Raw genomic sequence first — 23,413 nt, forward strand, 5'->3', positions numbered from 1 at the left:
AGAGGTGAGGGACCTGTAACACCCCTGGTAATGAAAGCTCTTCACAGCTTGCCGTGTTCCACCCGGGAATAATTGCTGCAGCCTGTGATACGGATCCGGCTGCGTTAATGATGCCCTGCTCCTTTTCACAGGACTCATTTCAGCTTTCCCCCGGTTTTTTTTTGTTTTGGTTTTTGGTTTTTTGTTGGTTTTTTTTTTTTTTCCCCGGGATTTCAAAGCGCCGAGGCACGGTGGGAATTAACGCATTAACGCGGCCGTTGTGGGGCTCGGGGTATTTCCAAATGTTGTTCCCGGGATCCATTGACAAAGTGCCGGGGATCAGGAGCCTCGGGAAAGGGTGGCTGGAGGGGAATGGAGTGTGACACGGGTGTCATCCCTCTGTCCATCCCAGCTGGGATTTATTCGCTGTGACAGGGTGGATTTATCAGAACAAAACATACATCAGGAATTTAAAAAAAAAAAAAAAATTAAAAAAAAAATTGGATTGGAAATAAAACTCCCATTAACTTCCAAATGAAAACCACATCCAAGGGAGACAGTTGGCTTCTCCTCTGAGTTTATTATTAAATATTTTACCAGGGAGGGAAGTTCTGAGCTGAGCATCTTTTCCCTCCTGTTCCTGGCAAGAGCAGTTTGTGTGGAGGGAGGGTGAGCTCTTGGTTGTTTTCCCGAAGCTCTTTCTGGGGGTAGCTGGGTGTAGATTTCTCCCATTATTCCTGGATTTGAACAGCTTTTTAATGAGATCCTAAGGCAGGGTCTTATTCCTAAGTAATATTAGGAATATATCTTCCAATAAATCTCTATCTATCTGGAATATAGTCTGTATTGCATACAGCGCATATATGGAGTATGTCAAGATTATATAGAGAATACATAGATAATGTACAGGGAATATATAGAGAATATATGGAAAATATAGTCTATATTTCCATACAGTGTATATATAGAGTATGTAAAGATTATATAGATAATATATAGAGAATATACAGGGAATATATAGAGAATATACAGAGAATATATAGAAAATATAGTCTGTATTTGCATACAGCGCATAATATATAGAGTATGTAAAGATTATATAGATAATACATAGATAATGCATAGAGAATATACAGAGAATATATAGAGAATATAGTCTATATTTCCATGTAGAATATATATTTTAAAAATCTAGAAATATATATTAAAATATACAAATATATCTATTCTATATGGAAATATAGAATATATAGAGTATTTATTCCAAATATATATCTAATATGTATTTTATAAGTTATTTTATTTGGTGCATAGGGGTGGGAGAAAGGCCCTGTCTGGCCTTTTGGATACTCACAACTCAGCAGCAGCAAATTCCACGTGCTGGGAGGGGGTTCCAGCCCGTAAATGACACCGTGGGTGGGTCAGCGCTGCATCCCCAGGGACGGAGCCGCGCCGAGCAGCTCCCGCCGCTCCCGAAACGCTTTAATTTCGCCCCAAATGGAACCGAGATGTGTTTTTTCCCTCGCTGGCCGTGCGATCGCTCCGGCGGAGGCTCCCGAGGGGCTCGGGGATTAATTTCCCCGGGTGACCCTGGGGGCCGCGGCCGCCCGACCCCGGCGCCGGAGCGGCCGCGAGGTCGCGGCGAGGGAGCGGAGGGGACCCGCGGCCGCTGATGAGGAGCTCGGGGCGCTCCGCGGTTTGGAAATGGCATTTCCACTTAACTCAACCCCCGAGCGGCCCCGAGATTCAATTACCGGCCCCGGCAGCGCCGTCCCTGGGGACAGCAGTGTCACCGTCCCCCCGCCAGCCCCGGGACCCCCCGGTGGCCTCGGGGGCGGCCAAGGGTCCCTGCAGAGGGGTCGGGGTGTGCTCGGGAATGGTCAATGAGCAGGGGGATTGTAGGAGTGGGAATTTATCCCTGTAAGGAGTCAGGCCGTGGGCTGTCTCTTGGAGCAGAGCTGGGGTGGGGTGGCCGTGGTGGCCTGAGATGGTCCCGTGTCCCCTTCTGGGGCAGAGCCAGACAGCTCCCAAAGGGCCCTATCCATGTCTGGGTGATTTTGAGGCTGGTCCCAGAGGAGCAGGGGATGGGAGAGAGGCTGGGGAGAAGTCGGGGAGGCTCCTCTCAACTCTGTGTGCTGCTGTGAGATTCCTCACAAAGCCCACGGGGACATCTGCTGGGACAGTGGCCCCGTTCCTGACGTGGGCCACGCTCAGGTCACCCGGATTTCCCACAGCCAGGTCTGTCCTCATCCCCAGATCCTCCTCCCTCAGAGTCACAGAATGGTTGGGGGTGGGAAAGGCCTCGGGATCGCTGAGTCCAGGCTGTGCCTGATCCCCCCGTGTCACATCCAGGCCTTCCTGGGACCCCTCCAGGGATGGGCACTCCAACCCTCCCTGGGCAGTTCCTGAGCCCCTTTCCATGCAGAAAGTCCTGCTGTGCCCACCCTGAGCTGCCCTGGCCCAGCCTGAGCTGTTCCCTCTGCTCCTGTCCCTGTTCCCTGAGCACAGCCCGACCCCCCGGCTGTCCCCTCCTGGCAGGAGCTGTGCAGAGCCACAAGGGCCCCCTGAGCTCCTTTTCTCCAGGCTGAGCCCCTTCCCAGCTCCCTCAGCCTCTCCTGGGGCTCCAGCCCCTCCCCAGCTCCGTTTCTCCATTTGGGACAGTCTGGGCCATGTGTGCTGGGTGTTTGGCACCATCCACAGCCCCGATCCCAGCAGGAATTGTGTCACTGGGATAATTCTGCTTGTGCCGGAGCCTGTGAAAATGCTCTTTCTTTTCACAGAGCAGAATCTAATCCAGAAGAGAAGAAAACACTCATTATTTAATTTTCCCCAGTATTTTTGTGTGCTCATGGGATTTTAATGGTATTAATTATTATTTCATTTGCACTTTGGCAATTCATTTGTGCTGAGCTATTCTGGTATTTGAGAGCCAGTGATGCTCAATCCCTTTTGTATCTCCATCAATGCTGCTGCTCTCCAGCCCTTCTTCCCAGGTATCCATGCATCCCTCAGTCCCATCCGCCTTTCTTCCAAGTCCTCATCCTGTCCAAAGCATCTCCTCATTGTCCACATCCCCCTTTATTTGATTTTCTTTATAATCTCCAGCTACCAGCTGCCAGCTGGGAAAATCCAAGCAGGAATCATCAGCTTGGAGTCAGAGCATGGAGGAGCTGGTGTCTCCTGGGTGTTCGTGGGGCAGAACCCCCATCCATGGGGGCAACATCCTGCTGTCTCCATGGAAACATCCCTCTATCCCCTCTCAAGCCTCCCTAAATCCCCATCCCTCCATCTCTATGATCATCCAACCCTCAATTCCCCTTTCTCCATCTCCACACATTCCAAACCATTCTTCCACTCACATTCCACAAGGTTGTTCCGCTCCATTCTTCCATTCACAGCATCCTTCCATCCCCATGAGAGAATCCCTCCGTCTCCTCACAAAGCATCCTCCATTCCTGCCCCTCCAGCTCTTCACGAGCATCACTCCTTGTCCATAGAAGAATTCCTTCATCTCCATTTCCATCCTTCCATGTGAGATTCCTCCATTCCCATTGCTCCATCTCCATGTGAGATTCCTCCATTCCCATTGCTCCATCTCCATGTGAGATTCCTCCATTCCCATCCCTCCATCTCCATGTGAGATTCCTCCATTCCCATCCCTCCATCTCCATGTGAGATTCCTCCATTCCCATCCCTCCATCTCCATGTGAGATCCCTCCATTCCCATCCCTCCAGCTGCACAGGAGCATCCCTTCGTCTCCATTTGAGATCCCTCCTTTTCCATATGAGCATCCTTTCATCTTCTCCATCTCTGTGTGCACATGTATTCATCCCAGCTGAGGCTCCATCCATTCCCCTCCATTCCCATCCTTCCAGCTCCACAGGAGCATCCCTCCACCCCCAATCCCCCCATTTCTGTGTGAGCATCTTTTGATCCCATACGAAAACCTCTCCATCCCCATCTCTCCATTTCTGTGTGTGCATCCCTCCACCCCATTCCATCCTCTCACCATTCTATTCCATCCTCTCTCCATCCCATTCCATCCTCCCTCCATCCCACTCCATCCTCCCTCCATCCCATTCCAGACCCCTCCAACCCATTCCAGCCCTCTCCATCCCATTCCATCCTCCCTCCATCCCATTCCAGACCCCTCCAACCCCATTCCAGACCCCTCCAACCCATTCCAGCCCTCTCCATCCCATTCCATCCTCCCTCCATCCCATTCCAGCCCCCCTCCACCCCATTCCAGCCCCCTCCACCCCAGCCTCGCCTTTCCAAGCCATTCTCCCTCCATCCCACCGAGCCTCCCTCCATCCCCCTCCATCCCCGCCACTTCCCCAGATAATGAGAGCGAGTTTAAAAAACTTAAAGCCTCTTCCTGCCCGCGGTGAGTGACACAAATGGAGTTCATATTTAATCATCTGTTAACTCGTTGTCTATTATAGCTCTTTAATAGCACCAGAGATATTCTTAATGAAGCATGATTTAAGGTATTTACAGCTCTAGGACCGACAGACATCACTCACAGTGTGCAGGTAATGAGGCGTAAAACAGCTCTGGAAACCGTAAAAATGGGAGAGAGAGAGCGAGGAGGGAGAGAAAGCAGGCGAGGAGTTCGGAGCTGAATTGTTCCAGGGTTTGTTTTAAAATGTTTAGGCATTTAAAGTCATTTCAGCTTCGCCGAGGTGTCTGGTAGCACCGAGTTCAGCAATTCCCAGCGCTAAGAACCCCTGCCTTGCCAGGAGGGGTCTGGCCCCCCCAAGCTGAGACATCTCAGGAATCATGGGAGGGAGCAGGGAAAAAGCTTTTGAGGGTCCCCAAGGGCCTTGTGGGTGCATGGGAGCAAAGCCTGGAATTTCTGGGTGCAGTTTCCCCTTTGTTTTCCCACTTGGTGGCAGAGCCACTTTTGCTCACGGAGGGGACACCATGACCCTTCCCCTTGCTCGCCTGCAAGTGCCACCCCTGTGCAACGCTTTTATTTTCTTATTTTTTTTCCTCCAGAAAAAAAAAAAATAAAAAAATTAAAAAACCCATCAGAACCCAAGCCAAATTTTGCAAAATAATTTGTGACGGAGGTGCCATTCTGCATCAAAATATTGTGTAGAAAATGTCAAATGTCACCAATCCATGTGTCCCCCCGCGTGATAGTAATTGGGCTGGAAGGCTGCGCTCTGCCACCGCGGCCGCTGGCCGCCGCCTCCTCCTCCTCCTCCTCACACTCGGCTCGGGAGATGTGTCGCTTCCCGAGTCCGTCCCGCGGAGCGGGGCCGGCCGCGGTGTCCCCAGCCCGGGGACGAGTGCGCGGTGCTCATTAGGCTGGAGTGGTGACAAGCAGCTCCTGGGGAAAAGGGGGGCGCGGGGCGGCGGCTGGCAGCTGGAGCGGGCGCTTCTCGGGGTCTTGGTTCCCTCCTGGATTTGGGAGCTGTGGCCCCGTTCCCCGCTGTTTTCCCCTTGAGGATTTTGGTGGAATCCGCTCGATTTGGGGAACCCAAAGCAGAACCACGGTGGGGTTTCTGACTGAGGAATCACAGCTGTCGTTCCCCTCCCTCCCTAAAAGTGCTCCAGAGGCACTGACACCTGCATTTGCAGCACCGTGGACCCTTTGGAATATTTATCCCACTTTCTGCCTGGTTGTGTTGGGTGTGTAACACCCCCATTGCTGTTTTATTGCTGCCACGAGGGAAAACAAACTGTTCTTTCAGAGCAAATAATCCATTCCTTAAAGCATCCCAAGGCCTTAATCTGGGAACAGACCTTTCACACACACTCCTTAACCACCCTGGATGAATCAATCCTCATTAGGACATCAGGCTGCATAAATATTTGGCGGGTGAGGGAGCCCCAAGGGAGAGCAGAGGGATGGGGAGAGCTGCACTTGGAAATTCAATGAAGTTCCCTTCGGCAGCAGGAGCCAGGCCTGGAAGAGTTGGGTCAAGCCTTCAGCCGGTGCCACTTGTCCCCTTGGGCAAGTCCTGCGGAGCAGGGTTAATTTTGCTGACCTATTTTTTTGCCCGTGGAAGTGGCGAGGTGCAGGTGGAGAAGGAGGAGGTGGAATCCTGCGGCGCTCGGCAGCTCCCTCCCCAAGCCACAACACAACTCGGCCCCAAACAATTTCTTTGCCGCCGAGGAAGGAGCTGGAATTTCTCTCTGGCGAGGCAGCAGCAGCAGAATTGCGAAGCCGGTGCCTGTTATAGAAACTTTTTAGTACTGGGGACAAGCCAAGAAAAAAACCCAGATTGATCTCAAATCTCAGCTGGTGCTGGCGGCGCTTCCACCTCCGACTCCTGCTCTGGTGGGACGTGAGCTGGACCCTCCAAGCATCCCTGAGGAGAGCTGGGATGTTTCCCAGTGTTCTGGGTACTCTTCCCAGCTCCCTGCCCAGCCAGGAGCTCCTGCCCTGCTCTGGAAGGTGGTTTTGGGGTAGATGGAGGTTTTTTGGTTTGTAATTGCATAAACCCAGCTCTTCCCTGGCTCCATTTCCCGTCCCATCTCCACAGCAGTGGGACCAGCCTGGATCATCTCATGCCATCAAAATCCTTCCCAGCAGGATAATCCAGGCTGGGGCAAAGCCAGGCTGCAGCTCCCAGGGAGGTGAAAGGTTTTTTGGCTCAGACACCATCACAACCTGTCTGTGATTTCCATGATTTCCTTCAGCACCGGGGAAATTCCTTAGGAGCTGTCAAGGACGTGGTGGCAATGGGGCAGCTGGAAATTTCACCTCATTCCCTCGAGTGGCAAGGGGCTGGTGCAGGGAACACCCTGTGCTCGGGGTGTGCTGGGTGAGCTGGGGGGATCCAGCCTGGATCCATCCAAACCTGCTCATTCCCATGTTGGGAAGCGGGCGCTGGGCTGGGCCTGGCTGGGGCTTGGCCTGGCTTTGGGATGGAATTCCTACGGCAAAGCTTGGGCACCGTCCATCCCCCCGTCACAGAATAAAGCACATTTTAATCCATTTCTCCTCCGTGCCCCGGATAAACGGATGCCAACGGGATGGACACGCCAACACGGCCACCCCTGGGCTCATCCAGCTCCGTGCCCAGCCCGAGCCGGGGATCCCTGGCAGGGCAGAGCTCCGGGCCGCCCCGGCGCTGCCGAAAATGCCGGAGCACTGCATGTGTGCTGCTTCCATGTGCGCTGGTTTCCAAGGAAACCGCTCGCTCTACATGTGTGTCGCTTAACACCCTATTTGCTTTCATTTGGATAAGTCTTTAATTCCTGTGCAGCCCCGGCTCGGCGGGATCTGCTGAGCTCCATGTGTATCCTCAGCGCACAAAATCCCTCTCCTGCCTGCCTGCCTCTTGGAAAAGTCGCTGCCTGCTCGGAGCGAGTTTCCTAAACCTGTGCCTAATTGGAGCAGCTAATGCTTTCTGCAGGAATAAGTGGATATTCCGCTGCTGCCTCCCCTCTAGAAACAATTAGCAGGGAAAACACGGAATGCAGGGCTCTTGTCACCTGCCACCAGCTCTGCTGCTCCGGCTCCGTGTCGGGTGGAGGAGCAGGGCAAGGACGCCCCTTCCCAGGGCTGTGGGGGCAAAGCTGGGCGCTGCAGGTGTGGGTTTGAGTCCTTGGGAAGGCAGCAGCTCTGGCAATGGGTAAATGTAGGTTTTAAAGTGACCTGGAGTGGGGAAGCAGGGAAGGGTGGCCGTGAACAGTGACCCAGTTGGTGTCACACATCAGCCTGGAGAAGGGAAGGCACCAGGGAGAGCTCAGAGCCCCTGGCAGGGCCTGAAGGGGCTCCAGGAGAGGGACTGGGGACAAGGCCTGGAGGGACAGGACCCAGAGAATGGCTCCCACTGCCTGAGAGATGGGATATTGGGAAGGAATTCCTGGCTAGGAGGTGGGGAGGGGCTGGGATGGAATTCCCAGAGGAGCTGTGGCTGCCCCTGGATCCCTGGCAGTGTCCAAGGCCAGCTTGGAGCAGCCTGGGACAGTGGAAGGTGTCCCTGCCCAGGGGATGGAACTGGATGGAGTTTAAGGTCTCTTCCCAGCCGAAGCATTCCGTGATCCCCTGACAGCAATAGGACGCACTGGGTGCTGCACTCCAGCAGCTCCTCCATGGCTTGGGCCAAGCAGGAGTGACCAGCAAAGATTCAGGGGTGTTTTTCTCCCCCAAATTTTCATCCGCAGCATCCCAAAGTGGCTTTTTCTTCCCTCTCCGCCTTCCTCCCTTCCCTTTGCACAGCGAGATGCCTCCTGTTCTTGTGCACTGGGGGAATTTTCTGATCTAAAGCCACTTTCCTCCTCTCCCAAAATCCCTGGGGCTGGCTCATGCTTGTAAAGCCGAGCAGCTCCCGTGTCACTCGGGGCTGGCTCCCGTCTGCAGCCCTGACAGCAGCTAATGCTGTTAGCCTGTGTCGAGGAGAGATTTCAGCATCAAAAACCCCCAAAATCGCCACACTCGGGCTGCTCTGCTGCTTGCAAGCAGTTCAAAAACATCCCCCCGTGTTTGGGGTGCCCGGCATGGCCCGGGGACGTGGCACTGGGGTTTTGGGGTGGCCTTGGGGGCTGCTGCAGCCTCGGGAGGATGAGCAGCCGGGATTAACTCGGCTCGGGGAGGGCTTTGCTATCTTTAGGTGGAAGGTGAGGAGGGATTGTGGCTCTCAGGGTGGCCGGCAGGTGAGGAGAGAGAAAAATCCCCCGGGGGCATTGCGGCTCAGGGCGCTGACCCCAGCTCCTGTCCCCACCGGGGTCTGGCCCCCGGCCCCCGGCCGCGTGCGCTGTCACCTTTCTAGGCCACAATCTGTCCCCAATTCCAAGCCTGCTGTTAGCTTCACTTGCACTCTATTCTCGTGTTTGCTGTTATTTTTTAACACTTTTTTTTTCCTCCCTATTTTTTCTTTTTTTTTTATTTTTATTTTTTTAATAATTTTTTTTTTTTTGCATAAAAACACTATCCTCTCCCCAGAGCCTGCCTGGAGCGAAGGCATGGTCTGTACAACTGCAATTATTTCGAAGAACAGATGGAGTGAGGAGCAGAAAGTCTGTTAATAGTAATAGAAATGCTACATGTTAACCTGGACAGCACACGATGACAGTCCCATGACTACACGTTCTGTTCCCACCAGCTGGGCTCCGAGCGGAGCCGAGAGATTCAGAAACGCCGAGCTCGGCTCCGCACCCTCCCCAAAGTTAGAGCTCAAATTCCTTCACACTTCCAGCGCGGGGTTTTTGGGTTGTCGGGCTTCTTCTCCCCCTCCCCTCCTCCTCCTTCCTATTAAACGCTGATTTCGGCTCTGTTAAGGAATTTTGCTGCTTCTTCCCTTTTTTTTTTTTTTATTTTTTTTTTTTTCTCCTCAGCCGGCTGCAGCTGGGAGCGTGGTGGGGATGGTGGTGGCGGCTCAGCCTCGAGGTCCTGACCTTCAGCCTCAGCACGGCCCCTTTCCCACGCTCACATCTGCAGCCCCGCTGAAATTCCCCCACCCTGGGTGATGCCAGGCTGGGATTTGTGGAGCGGGGCAGCGGCGCGCCCGGGCGGGGCGGTTGGAGGGAGTTTGGGATTTTCTCTGCGACTAATTGGGTTGAAATCCGCATTTTCTGGTTAAAAGTGGTGCTCCCTGTGGAGGTGGGGCCTTCAAGACGTTTATAAAATGTGTGGGACGCCAAGGGAGGGGGGCACAGGTTGTGGCAACACCCCAGGGGGGTTTTGCCTCTTTACCCCAAGCGGAAGTTGGGAAACGGAGCAAAAATATTGAGTCAGCCCCAGGAACCTCGCTGTGCAAATCCTGCCTGGTTTCACAGGGCAGGGGATGCAGCCACAGAGCCGCAGCTAATTCCAGTGGGAATTGCAGGGCTGAATCCCAGGGCTGGCTGTGCCAGCCCAGCCCCCGGGGCACCGCTGGCGCCCTGACAGCCGCACCTGGAGCTTTCATTCGGATATAGATCCCTTAATCTGCGTGCTTGAGGGATAATCTGCTGCCTGAGGTCCTGCCAAATCCCGGAGATCAGCAGGTTTTCCCTCCAGAGGTCACTTCCAACCCAGCTCCATCCTCAGCGGACCAAAATATCCACGTGGGCTCCGTGCTGGTGGCACCTTTGGGTGCTGGCTACCCTCCGTGGGGGCCTGGGGGGGCTGTGAGGGTTTCCTGGGGGCTAAACCAGTGTTATCCATAAATCCCAGCTCTCTTTGCCCAATTCCATCACCCAGGAGTGGTACCTGACCCCCGGGTGCTGCTTGTTGCAGCATCCCGGGAACACCTTTTGGTTATTTTGGGATGTTTGGGGTGGAGTTTGGCTCCCCACAGCCACCCCCATGGAGGATGGGGTACCCAGCTTGTCCCCAACCAAGTCTGGATCCCAAAAATACCGGAGTGGCTGCAATCCTGGGCCTCAGTGGGATGTGGTGATGAGCAGAGGGAATTCTCCTTGGTGCCTTTTCTTTGGGAGGAGGCAGAACCCACATTTGTCCTCTGGAAAGATTTGGCATTAAATCATCCCTGGGGTTTGTGGCCTCCCCTGGTGCCCATTCCTTGCTCACCTCAGAGTGCTCCTGCTGGGAAAGAGTGGAAAAATGTGGATTTGGGTTTTTTTTACTGTCACCCCGTGGCCACAGCGTCCCCCTGTGCTCTCTTGCAGAACAAGAAATACGTCCTGGTGATGGTGGACCCCGACTGCCCCAACAGAGCCAACCCCCGGCACCGCTTCTGGAGGCACTGGCTGGTCACCGACATCCTGGTGAGTCCGGGGCCCTTCCCCAGCACCCAGCCAGGGCTGGGATCCCTCGGGATGCAAACTCCTCCCGGAGAAACCCCGCAGGGAGGACGGGTGTTTGCCAGAGAAATGTAAATGGTGCTGGGCGTGTAGGTAGGGAAGTGCTTCCTCAGGCTATAAAGAGCCAGGCTGGTCCAAAAATATTGCTGCTTGGGTTTTGGGTTGGTTTTTTTTTCCTCTCCTTCTCCGAAGGAAATGCTGGAAAAAAACCCCAAAAACCACTTTGGCAACTCCCCACCACCGGTTTTCCCTGCAGAGACAACGCGTCCTTCCAAACAGCTCCTGCTGCTGGTTGGGTTTTGGGCTTAAAAAAGTGGGTTTGGTGAAAACCTCCATTAACTTTCTAGTTTTTAATTTTTTTTTTTTTTTAATGATTTGAATTCAGTGAGAAAACAATCTCCATTAACTTTCTGGTTTTTAATTTTATTTCTTTTAAATGATTTGAATTCAGTGAGAAAACAAGGGGGGAAATGAGTTTGGGTTGAATTGTGGCGATTCCCAGCACTGTGTCCATGGGATGAGTCCTTCCCCCTGTCCCGGCTTTGCTCCCAGAAATATTTTGGAAAAGTGTTTTTTCCCCTTCCTGCTTGTTTTTATGTCTTCAAAAAATGAGATGTTGCAGCCCTAAATCAATCTAACTGATAATCTGGGTACTAAAGCCTAATTAAGATATCAATTAATTTGCAGCGTGCATTTAACAAGAAATATCGCGTCGTTCTCCTCTATTATTCTCTGAAATTACTGCTGAGGGCTCTTTGTACAGATACCTTAATTAGACTTTTTATTGTTAATGGGCATATTAAGCAAATTAAAACAGGATATTAATACTTTCCCTGAATTCCATAATTGGCTGAAAAATAGGAAGCATCGGGAATAATTGCAGGAATTTGTGTACAGAGCTTGGGGCTTTTTTTTCGTGTTGTTTTGTGTTTTTATCCTTCACAGAAACCCTTCTGCATTTCTAACAACAGGGTCCTGAAAGTCTCTCATTAATTTTAATATTTACCAAACGCAAAGGAGCCCAAGCTCCTGTGTTTCCTTCTGTACACAGATCCTTCGGAGCCGTTCCCTCTTGCTAATTATTGTGGTTTTCCTTTTTTTTTTTTTTTTGGGGGGTAAAATCCTATAAGCAAAGAAGGGAAATGTGGGATTCAAACCCCCAGCACAAATGGAAGGTGGGATTTTTTTCCCCTGGCATTTGGGTGATGCCATTCGTGATCTCTAAGGTCAAAATTTCTGTGTTAGGCCATGAAAGAGGGCGGGAAAAAGGAGATTTTTGGGAGGGAAAAGGGAGATTTTTGGGAGGGAAAAGGATTTTCCCCGTCTGCCAGGGATGGGGCAGATCCTGTCCCTTAAGCTTCAATTCCTTAAGCTTTCTTATCACGAGATAAATACATTTATAAATATAAACACACATATCCGAGCAGGGATTTGGCCTCGGTGCTCTTGATGGTCCCTTCCAATGTGAGATATTCACTGATTCCATGCAATCTTCTATATAAAACCTATATATTGATATGATCCCTATAATGATGGGATAAATATATCCCCTCTATCTCCCGTGGGTGTGTGTGTGTGTATGTATCTCTCCTCTACACACACAGAAACGCGTCTAAATCCCCCAAATCCCACAAATGCCCAAAAAAACCACAAAAAATCATCCCCATCCCGTGAGGACACCGGCACCAAACCCCTGGGCTGGGGGTGCCGTGGGGGGGTCCTGGCGTGTCTGGGAGGAGTTTTCCCGATCCCCCAGCCCCAGATCCGGGTGCGGAGCCGGCGGGCTCAGCCACATGGTGTCTCGTTGAGATGCAGATCCTCGGGGGGATATGGGAGTCTTGGCTCCGAGGAGCTTCAGCTGACAGCCTTATTTGCACACTGGCTCTAAAATAACCGTGTAGGCTTTACATGACACCTTCTGTTGCTTTGGTGCAGAGAGGGGCTTGCAAGTGCCTCTCTCCGGGAGGGATGGGGCGGCCGGTGCCGTGCCGGGGGGCTGCCGGAGCCCCCGCGCCCGCCGGCGCCCCGGTGTCACCCCAGCGTCGCCCAGCGTCACCCCAGTATCACCCAGTATCACCCAGTGTCACCCCAGTATGCCCAGCACTGCTTGGTGTCACCCAGTGTCACCCAGTGTCATCTCAGCATTGCCCAGCAGTGCTTGGGTACCTCCCCAGTAGCACCCAGCATCACCCCAGTATCACCCAGTGTCACCCCAGTATGCCCAGCACTGCTTGGTATCACCCAGTGTCACCCAGTGTCATCTCAGCATTGCCCAGCAGTGCTTGGGTACCTCCCCAGTAGCACCCAGCATCACCCCAGTATCACCCAGTGTCACCCCAGTATGCCCAGCACTGCTTGGTATCACCCAGTGTCACCCAGAGTCACTCCAGTATTGCCCAGTGTCACCCAGTGTCACCCCAGTATCACCCAGTGTCACTCCAGTATGCCCAGCATTGCCCAGCACTGCTTGGTACCACCCCAGTATCACCCAGTGCCACCCCAGTATCACCCAGCACTGCTTGGTATGACCCCAGTATCACCCAGAGTCACTCCTGTACTGCCCAGCAGTTCTTGGGGACCACCCCAGTATCACCCAGTGTCACCCCAGTATGCCCAGTAGTGTTTGGTACCACCCCAGTATCTCCCAGTGTCACCCCAGTATCACCCAGCATCATCCCAGCATTGCCCAGTAGTGTTTGGTACCACTCCAGTATCTCCCAGTGTCAGCCCAGTATGCCCAGCAGTGCTTGGATACCGCTCCAGTAGCACCCAGCATCACCCCAGTATCACCCAGTGTCAGCCCAGTATGCCCAGCAGTGCTTGGGTACCGCTCCAGTAGCACCCAGTGTCACCCCAGTATTGCCCAGCATTGCCCAGCAGTGCTTGGTACCACCCCAGTATCTCTCAGCATTGCTCAGAAGTGCTTGGATACCACCCCAGTGTCACCCCAGTATCACCCAGCATCACTTGGGCATCCCCCCAACACCAGCCCAGTATCACCCAGTATCACCGGGCTATTGCCCTGACTTTGCCCCAGCATCCCCCAGGAATCACTTGGGTGTCACTCTGGCATCCCCCCAGCATCCCTTGGGTACCACTCCAGCATCCCTTGGGTACCACCCTGACATCCCTTGGGTGTCAGCCCAGCATCCCTTGGGTGTCAGTCCAGCATCCCTTGGGTATCACCCTGACCCTTGGGTACCACCCCAGTGGCATTCCTTGGGTACCACCCCAGCATCCCTTGGGTGTCAGCCCAGCATCCCTTGGGTATCAGCCCAGCATCCCTTGGGTACCACCCTGACATCCCTTGGGATCAGCCCAGCATCTCTTGGGTACCACCCTGACATCCCTTGGGTGTCAGTCCAGCATCCCTTGGGCATCAGCCCAGCATCCCTTGGGTATCACCCTGACATCCCTTGGGTACCACCCCAGCATCCCTTGGGTGTCAGCCCAGCATCCCTTGGGCACCACCCCGGCCCCCCCAGCATCCCTTGTGTACCACCCTGGCATCCCCCAGGCTTCGCCATCCCCCAGTTTGGAGGCAAGCAGCTCCAGCAGCTCCAGTGCCACTGCCGGGTGCTGCAGCACTTTGGCACGCCACCCGCTTTGGGGTTTGGCGGGGGGTTTGCTCTCCCAGGTGGGTTTTGGGATGGAGCGGTCCCGTCCCCGCGGCGCCGCTCGCCGTTCCTCGTCAGCCGCTGCTCCGTCGCCGCTCCGATTGTCACACACGAGAGATGCTTTCACTCCTATTCAAAATAATTTAAATAAAAATGTTGCTACAAAGTGGAATAATATCTTTTGATGAATGTTTTTAAAGCCCTTTAGGTTTTCATGGTAATTTGCAGTGTAAAATTATTTAGAGATAAGAGCCAAATTAGCTCTTATAGGCGGAGGTCGATATGTCCCGTTATCCATGGAAGCAGTGTTTAAATATAATCAGCCTTTACTCTAATGCAGCATAATTGTTCATTTGAAATAGCTTTTTTTTCCTCTTTTTTTTCTCTTTTTTTTTTTTTTTACTCCATTCAATGAGTCATTAAAATATTCAAAGGATAATGCAGTGAATTGGAAATGAATTTATCACATTATCCTGTACATACTGTAGAGCATCAGGTAACCAGGCAGACTCGGAACCCGGTTTACAGCGAATCCCCGGTAAACAAGGTTTTCCATTTTGTATTCAGTGGGGAAAGAAAAAGAAGGGAGAAAATACTGCCCTTCAAATGGAAAGCTTTCCGTCTTTATTCCCCCTCCTCGGGGAGGAGGAAGGGGGAGGGCGAGAGCAGCGAATTTGTACTCCACTAAAGCCTCGCCGCTTTAACTTTATTTTTATCAAAATATGTTTGTAACAGAAAGTCGTTATGGAAACGGGTTCTGCCAGCCGGGAGAAATCCTGCGCCAGGATGGAACCGAGCGGGACCCGCCGGGCTCTGCTGCCACCAGCACCGCCTGCCTCAGCCCCAAACCCCTTCCCAGGGCAGGCCGCTGGGGAAACTGAGGCACGGAGCTGCCACAGGCAACTCTGGGGTAGGACGGGGGAAGTGGATCCAAGGTTTTTGATGAGAGCCATTCCCACCCATCGCTCACCCCGGCCTTCCCCACACTGAGGGTGCAGCTCCAGCCCCTCCCGTGGCTTTGTGGGGCAGAGTGGGGATGCCAGGGATGGGATTGGGGTGCCGGGGGATGGTGGCACCGCTGTCCCCAGAGGCGCTGGCAGCGCGGCTGGCCTTCCCCGCGGTGCCTTCCCCGGCGGTGGCCGCGCTTGTCACCGCGCGCGGCGGCGCCGCCGGTAAACAGGCTCCGGGTTGCAAGTGTCACCATAGAAACAGGTGCTGTCTTAAGCAAACAAGGGCTTTATTAACCTTAAAAATTATGGGGTTTTTGCACCAGGGGAGCATGGAAATGGAGCTGCAGGGCGCAGGCTGCTCGCCTTGCCCATGGCCCTGGCCCCTGGCTCTGTCCCCATCCCAAAGGGATGTGGTTCTGCAGGACACTTTTCCTCTGTGGCACGTGGAGCTCAGCTCCAGCTTCTCCAGAATGCTGGATTTATCAAAAATCAGAGAGATCGGCTGTTAATTGCCGGCTGCTGTCGTTCCAGCTCCTCGGCTGCTGGGTGAAGAGTTGTAGGGACACCTTGGGGACATTTTTGCTGAGCACTCGTGATCCAGGTGCTTTCACCGTCCCAGCAGGAGAAAAAAGTCAGGGCAAGGAATTATTTTAATCATTAATTGATGCTGGGCGGAGGAAAATCAGGTTTTGGGTACCCTGCAGACGGGGGGTTCCACATTTTGGGAGCTGCTGGAGGTGCTGGGGCAGCGTTCTTGCCTGCGCCACGCAGCATCCATGGTTCCCACGGATCCGTGGAATTGTGGGATCGCTGCTCCCCGCCTCGCTGGGGGGGAGAAGGGGCAGATGTAGGAGTTGGTGCCCTGCTATTGTTCCTCCTCGCTGGAGCCCTCTCGACTCTGCTTTTTGGTGATGAAACCGAGGGTTTGAAAGGGAAAGAACAGAGGGAAATGTTGGTTTAATTGATGACTTGGCTCCTCGGAATACTCAGTTCCCTGGTGTGAGTTTCTGTCGCTGCTCGTTAATGAAGCCTTTATTAATAAAAGAAATTAGAAAAAAAAACCAAAACCACAAAATAAGTAAAGAGACTGTAGCTCGGGGGAAGTTTTCTTTGCTCTCCAAGCTCCTGTGGAAGGAATTCTTCCCTGTGAGGCCCTGGGATGGATTTCCTAGAGAAGCTGTGGCTGCCCCTGGATCCCTGGAAGTGCCCAAGGCCAGGTTGGACAGGATTTGGAGCAACCTGGGACAGTGGAAGATGTTCCTGCCCATGGAACTGGATGAGATTTCAGGTCCCTGCCCACCCAAACCACTCTTGATTCCATGATTTTCTCATCCTGAGAGATGTTTGAAAGGAGATGCTGTGCCTGCAGGGAGGTTGAGGACTGGCAGGGACCAGTTTCTTCTCCCAGGTGTCAAATGACAGGACAGAAGTCGTGCCAAGAGAGGCTCAGGTTGGATATTGGGAAGATTTTTTCCCTGGGAAGGTCGTCCAGCCCCGGGCAGTGGTGGGGTCACTGTTCCAGCAGGGATTTTGAAGCCATGTGGATGTGGCACTTGGGGACATGGTTTGGTGCTGGGGGGATTGGTTGGACTCGATGCTCTTAGAGAGCTTTTCCAACCCAAACAATTCCATGATTCCATCAGTGCTGGGGTGCTCTGTCCGGAGGGAAGCTGTGTCCTGGGGTGCTGAGGGTTGATCCCACTGTTGATCCCCACAAATCCCAACATTCCCACCCCGCAGGAGCTGCTGGCGTGCTCCCTGCCCAGCTTTGTGCTCACCTGGAGTGTAATTAACACTGCAGGGTAATTGCACTCCCAAAGCCCCGAGAGAGCTGTCACTGAGCAATTCCCACTGGACAGCAGGAGCTGGAAGCACCCGTGGGATCAGCAATGGCTCCGTGAATTTTGGGAATGGCCATGCAGGGCCAGGGAGGATAGAGAGCATTGCTTGAACCCTTTGGGGAGCAGAAAAAGGGGGAAAACATCCCAAAATCTCTCTCTTCCTTCTGGGAGGGAGGGTAGGGCTGGCCTGGGACACGAAGCCATGGCTCATCCCTTGGGAATGCTGCTCCCTCCTCCCGGGAGCCGCGGGGTGCCAGGCTCGGCATGGAGGTGCCTTTTAGGATTATTATCATGGATCCCTGGTGAACGGGGCATTAACGATGGCTCCAGAGGCTCCCAGGGCTGCTCGGATTTATCCCCAGCCCAGCCTGGTCCTGACCCTGCCATTCCCTCGGGATGAGCTCAGGGTGAAGCCACAGCTCTGAAGTGTTCAGAGACCTGCCAGGTTTTGGGGTTATTTGGGATTTTTCCACACTGGAGTTGCTCCCTCTGCTCCTTGTCCACAGCAAGGATCGTTATCCACATGGGAATTCGGAGTTTTTTTTTCCCTCTGTGCTTCTGTTTCATTTAACATGCAGAGGCTACTAATTTGTCACAATTCAATAAAGCCAAGGTTACAAACACTCTGGCTGCTGTTTGTTGAAACGATGGTTTGTTAATTAGCTCCTCATAACGAGGAGAGAATAAATCAGATAAAGCCTACCAAAAAAACGTCAGGGAGAGATTTCACAGATTAATTTTATTTTCCAGCTGAGGTATTCCTGGCAGCCAAGCTCCCACTTCCATCCCAGGCTGCTTCCCTGTGCGGGTGCAGGTGTGTGAGGAGCATCGAGGCCCTGGGACGATCCTTGGCCTCGCGTGCCAGGGGTACAAAAAGGACTTTTCTGGCTCTTTTTTGGCTTTTTTCTGCTGTTGGGTTCCATCCCTCCAACATGGTCACAGCTGGGGGTGACCTTCTGCCTTTTCAGTTTTCCCTCTGTTGAATCTGAGGAAGTTTGGGATGGAATCAAAACTCGGATCCTGAGGGAAGCTGGTGCAGTTGGGAGTTCAGGGAAGGTTCATCCGTCACCATCAGCTCCGACCCCATCTCTGGCTCCCGTCGCCAGCCTGTCCCACCACCACGGGAATATTTCATTTACAGCCTGTAAAACCTGCCCGGGGATGGGATTTCTCACAAACTCTTGCCTGTGTCCCCTCTCTGGGGACACTTGTGAGCATCCAGGGAGCTCAGGAGCGTCCTGGTGGCCGGAGGAGAGCGCTGGAGCCGGGGGGACCTTGCGGAAGAGACACTGATCAGTGATTAATCGGGCATGTGTGGTTGTGTGGGAGCGATTTGTGTTGGAGGAGGGAACTCCTACAGCACCCCGGTCATGAATCATTTGAAGAGCAAATTTGTGCAGTTACCAAGGGAACGGAAGAAAGGAAGGGACTTCCCTTGCCGAAATGACTCGCGCTCTGATGCGGCTGAGAAAATCGCTCCAAAAAAAAAAAAAAAAAAAAAAAAAAGGGAAAGGGAAGGGGAAAAAAAAAAAAAAAAGAGGCGAAGCTGTGACTAAGCAGCAGAAGTTATGTAAAGTGCTCGCTGGGAAGTGCAGGGGAGGGACAGCACATCCTGCCGCTGCCCACGGCGGTGGCGGGGGGCGGCCCCGGCCCCCTTCTCGCCTCCCCGGGGAGCGGGGGCGAAGCCGCCGGCCGGGCCGGGCCTGGCTCCGGCAGCGGCTGCCGAAGGTTGGGGAAGGGCCTCGGTGTCCCCTGGAGCGGGGCGGTGTCGCCAGGCTGGGAGCGCCACGCGTGTCCCACCGCTCGGTGTCACCCGCTGTCCCCCGGGGAGGTGTCCGGGCAGGGGGGCGGTTTTGGGGTGCTTGGGGCCCCTCGTCCAGCTGGGATTTTCCATGGGGATGGGGGGGTGTGGGAGGCGATGTTTGCGGGGGCTCGCGGTGGTGACCTCGCGGTGGCCGATTTGTCGCGTCTCACTCAGGACTGGAGCGGTGACCGAGGGTGGGATCCTCTGCTCCGCTCCCCGGGCAAGGAGCTCATTTTGGGGCTCAGCACCCAAATTTAAGGATGCTCACCCAAATTTGGGGATGCTCACCCAAAGGGCACCAAAAACACCAACGGCCCCTGCACGGCAGGGGATGCGCGGGGCGCCTCCAAAGCCCAGGAATGTGCTTTTCCCTGGGAAGGAGCTCCCCCGGGGCTGTGCAAGGCAGAGCAGCAAAGGCTGCGGCAGCACAGATCCGCAGCGGCGGCGGCGGCATCGCCGGAAAGATGCTTGGGATCTTTCCAGCTTCCGCCCGGGAGCCCCCGAGCCCGGCGGGAGCCGCGATCGCTCCCGAAAAGGGAATGCAGAGGCAGCTGCACGGTGAAGGAAAACCCTCTGGCTGCCCTCCCCGGGTGCCACAGACACCCGGTGTCTGAGCGATTAGTCACCGCCGAGGCTTCCCTCCTCCACAGCAGAGCCTGTCCCCCCACACAGGGAGCCAGCGGAATGCTTAATTGGAGTTCCTCACACCTACCCGGGGGTAGCCTGAAACGAAGTGACAGCGCCGAGCGAAGTGCTGGAGTCAGACCCCGGAGCTGCGGGTTGCTATGGAGTCCCCGGGTTTGGATTTTGGGAGGAGAGGAAAGGAACTGTGTGGTGGGCCCGGCGGCACGGTGCTGCCAGGGCGGTCCCGCGCGATGGGGAGGGTGCGGGGCTCGTCCCTGAGGGGTTCTGCTCCTTGATGGGATGCTCGGCCCCACAAAGGTGTTTTGTGCCCCATAAAAGTGTCGGGATTTGGGATTGATGAGAAACTCTATAAGGCTTCTGAATCCTGGTATGGCAGGGCAGGGAAACTCATCCCTGGATCCTGGGAATGGAAAGGGGCAGGGAAACTTATTCCTGAATCCTGTCTAGGGCAGGGAAACTCATCCCTGGATCCTGGGAATGGAAAGGGGCTGGGAAACTTATTCCTGAATCCTGTGTAAGACAGAGAAAATAATCAATCCTGGGTATGGCAGGGGCAGGGAGACTTATCCCTGAATTCTGAGTGTGGCAGGGAAGGGAAACTTACCCCTGAATTCTGAGTATGGAAAAGGGCAGGGAAACTTATCCCTGAATTCTGAGTATGGAAAAGGGCAGGGAAACTTATCCCTGAATTCTGAGTATGGAAAAGGGCAGGGAAACTTATCCCTGAATTCTGAGTGTGTCACGGAAGGGAAACTTGTCCCTGGATCCTGGGAATGGCAGGGGCGGGGAAAATCATCCCTGCATCCTGTGTAGGGCAGGGGTAGGGAAGTTCATCCCTACCTATAAGGATGAATACCTCTAAGGATGAAAACCTATAAGTTTTCCTACCCCTTTCCATCCCCAGGAATTTCCATCCTGGGGATGGAAAGGGGCAGGAAAACTTATCCCTGAATCCTGTGTGTGGCAGGGAAGCTCATCCCTGAATCCTGGGTATGGAAGGAGTAGGGAAGGTCATCCCAGAATCCTGTGTGTGGCAGGGAAGTTCATCCCTGAATCCTGTGTAGGGCAGGGAAGCTCATCCCTGAATCCTGTGTAGGGCAGGGGTAGGGAAGGTCATCCCGGAATCCTGTGTAGGGCAGGGAAGCTCATCCCTGAATCCTGTGTAGGGCAGGGGTAGGGAAGGTCATCCCGGAATCCTGTGTAGGGCAGGGAAGTTCATCCCTGAATCCTGGGTATGGAAGGAGTAGGGAAGGTCATCCCGGAGTCCTGGGGATGGGAAGAGGGTAAGAAATCTGATCCCTGAATCTTGTGTGTGGGAAGGGGTAAGAAAACTCATTCCTTCTTTCTGCAGTGTGGGAATGGGTCAGGGAAGCTCATCCCTGAATCCTGTGGATGGAGAAGGGTAGGAAAGCTCCTCTCTGCCTTCCCTGCACGAGGAAAAGGGCAGGAAAGCTGATCCCAGCATGCCATGCTTGGGAAGGAGTAGGAAAACTCCTTCCTTCACATGGGAAGGGGGTAGGGAAGCTCATCCCTGCATCCTGTGTTTGGGAATGGGTAGGAAAACTCCTTCCTTCACATGGGAAGGGGGTAGGGAAGCTCATCCCTGCATCCTGTGTTTGGGAAGGGGTAGGAAAACTCCTTCCTTCACTCTGCAGTCTGGGAAGGGGGCAGGGATCCCTGCATCCTGCCAGGGGGAGGAGGTTGGGAAGCTCAGCACAGCTGGGAGCATCCCACGGGATCCAGGCAAGGCTTTCCCTTCCCAATGAGCTGTGGAACTCTCAGGTGCACCAGGAAAGTCCCTGGTGACCGTGTCCTGGGGGGGATGTCTGTCCCGGGGTGGGATGTCTGTCCCAGGGATGGCAGGACAGTCTCCCCACAGCCCGGGTCTGGGGGCAGCAGGGCTGGAGTTGGACCAAAAGATTCATTTCCCTGTCTGAAATTCCCAGGGAGGATTTTAAGCCCTTTAAAACCAGCTCCTCCTCCCACTAGGGCCCAGCACCACGGTGTGGTCAGAGCAGCACTGGGACCCCCTAAATGTCCCGTGTCCCCCCTCTCATAGCAGCCCATCACCTTCATCTTCCTCCAAAATATGTTTGGCTTCAACTTCCAGGTGGTTTTTTTTATTTAAAATGTGCAGAGTGGGGTCCCAGGACCTGAGTCCCCCCAGTGCCCCTCACCTGGAGGAGCCTGGACATTTACCTTCCCTCAGGAGAAGGAAATTACGCCTTCGTTCCCGTCAGGAACAACTTCTTTTCCTCAAAACAGAGCAGGAAAACAGGATATCGTTTGTGGTTTCATGAAAAAGTCATCTTCTTCTTTTTTTTTATTCTCGTCACTTTAGGTTCTATTTAAAATTTGGGTATTCTGAGATGGAAAGTTATTTCAAAAGGGCAAAAACACGTCAAGCTCCAGAAAACGGTGAAATCAGCTCCATGGTGGCTTCTTTTTTTAATTTTTTTTTTTTTTTTTGGAAGTTCTCCCCCAGACTCCCCCAGTGCAGGATCCTGCCCTTGCCCCAGTGCTGCTCAAGGAGCATCCTGGTACCAAAATGCCATTTCTCACCCCAATCTCTCCCCCAGCTGATGCTCTGGGTGTATTCCTGAGGGATTTTCCACCCTCCGGAGCCTCTCAGTTCCTTTGAGCCCGACCCCAAACCCGCGGGGGCGGCGAGGGACGATCGGTGCAGCCCCATCGATCCAGCTAAAGGGCCCCTCATCGATAAGGCATCGACTCTCGCGGGGCATTCCCACCTTAAAAAGATCATCTGGAAGCGAGAGCTTTCGCTTCGCAGTGATTAATTAGTGTCTTGTAAACGGCTCGCAAAGGAGGTGGCCGGGAAATGCGAGAGCAATTAAATCCGAACGCCTCCGACCCCTCGCCCGCAGCATCGATCTGCCTCGGCAGCCTCTGGGGTGGGCTGAGCCGGGATCACATCCCCCAGGAACGGGGGGAAAATGACTTTTCCCGGCCTGGGAAGCGCTGCTGGCTCTCGGTGCAGGCTCAGCTCTCCCCTGCCGACCGCGATGGGCTCGTTCCCCGCTGTTCCTCAACGAGAGGGATGGAACAAGGTAGGAGAGCGAGGGAAAACCCTCCGCTGGCTTCCCTTGATGAACTGAGCTAATTTCTCTCTTAATGGTTAGCTCCGGAGCTGAATGTGAGGCTTTCCTCCTGCACAGCAAACCCTCTCCCACACACAGACAAATAGGCTGAATATTTAATTGGAATTCCTCACACCTACAGGGTAAAGCCTTGTCAGTAGAAATAGAGCCCATCGCCAGCTGGCATCCCCGCACGCCACCCACCTTCGCTCGCAAAAAGAAATCCCTCCCCGTCCTCCCCTCCCTTCCACACACCCACAGCACCCCCCGGCAGCCCCAAGGAGCTGCCCCCCGCTCCCGGCAGGGCCTGTTTGGGATGGGGATGCCCGGGCAGCCCCCGGCCCGGCAGGTCCTGCCAGGAGAGGATTCCGGCAGCTCGGCCCATGCCGGGCACTGCCCTGAACAGAGAGCCCCACGGGGGTGCCCCAAGGAGCCCCCCGGGGAAGTGGGGAGCCCAGGGCAGGGCCAGGCAGGTGGCAGGGGACGGGCAGCACCAGAGGGCACTGCCAGGCTGTCCATCCGTGCCACCCCTGCCAGCCCGGAGCGATGGAACGCTGGGAGCACATCCCGGCCCCGGGGAGCACGGAGAGGATGGTGGCTGCCCCCGTTTGCCAGCCCCGGGGGTGCTAAAACCACAGCTGTCACTCCCCAGAATGGCTTTCCTTCCTGTCCCCACGCTGTCCTGGCCGCTGTGGGATGTGATCCATTTTGGGGCAGGTTCTGGGCTCTCCCTTGGGGCTGCAGGTGCGGGTAACCCAGCCCAGAGGAATC

General features: G+C 54.2%; 1 protein-coding gene across 6 annotated transcripts in view; it reads left to right on the forward strand.

The window, feature by feature from the left end:
• The window catches only part of PEBP4 (phosphatidylethanolamine binding protein 4), an 85,196-nt gene that overhangs the window by 35,707 nt on the left and 26,076 nt on the right, over nt 1-23,413 (forward strand). For all 6 annotated transcript variants that reach the window (XM_039698391.1, XM_039698393.1, XM_039698397.1 and 3 more), the window contains one exon: nt 10,553-10,651. In XM_039698391.1, coding sequence (XP_039554325.1) covers nt 10,553-10,651 — 99 coding nt within the window. The remainder of the gene's footprint in view (nt 1-10,552; nt 10,652-23,413) is intronic.

This window comes from Passer montanus, unplaced genomic scaffold, assembly GCF_014805655.1.
Source record: "Passer montanus isolate IOZ18808 unplaced genomic scaffold, ASM1480565v1 scaffold123, whole genome shotgun sequence".
NCBI lineage: Eukaryota > Metazoa > Chordata > Aves > Passeriformes > Passeridae > Passer > Passer montanus.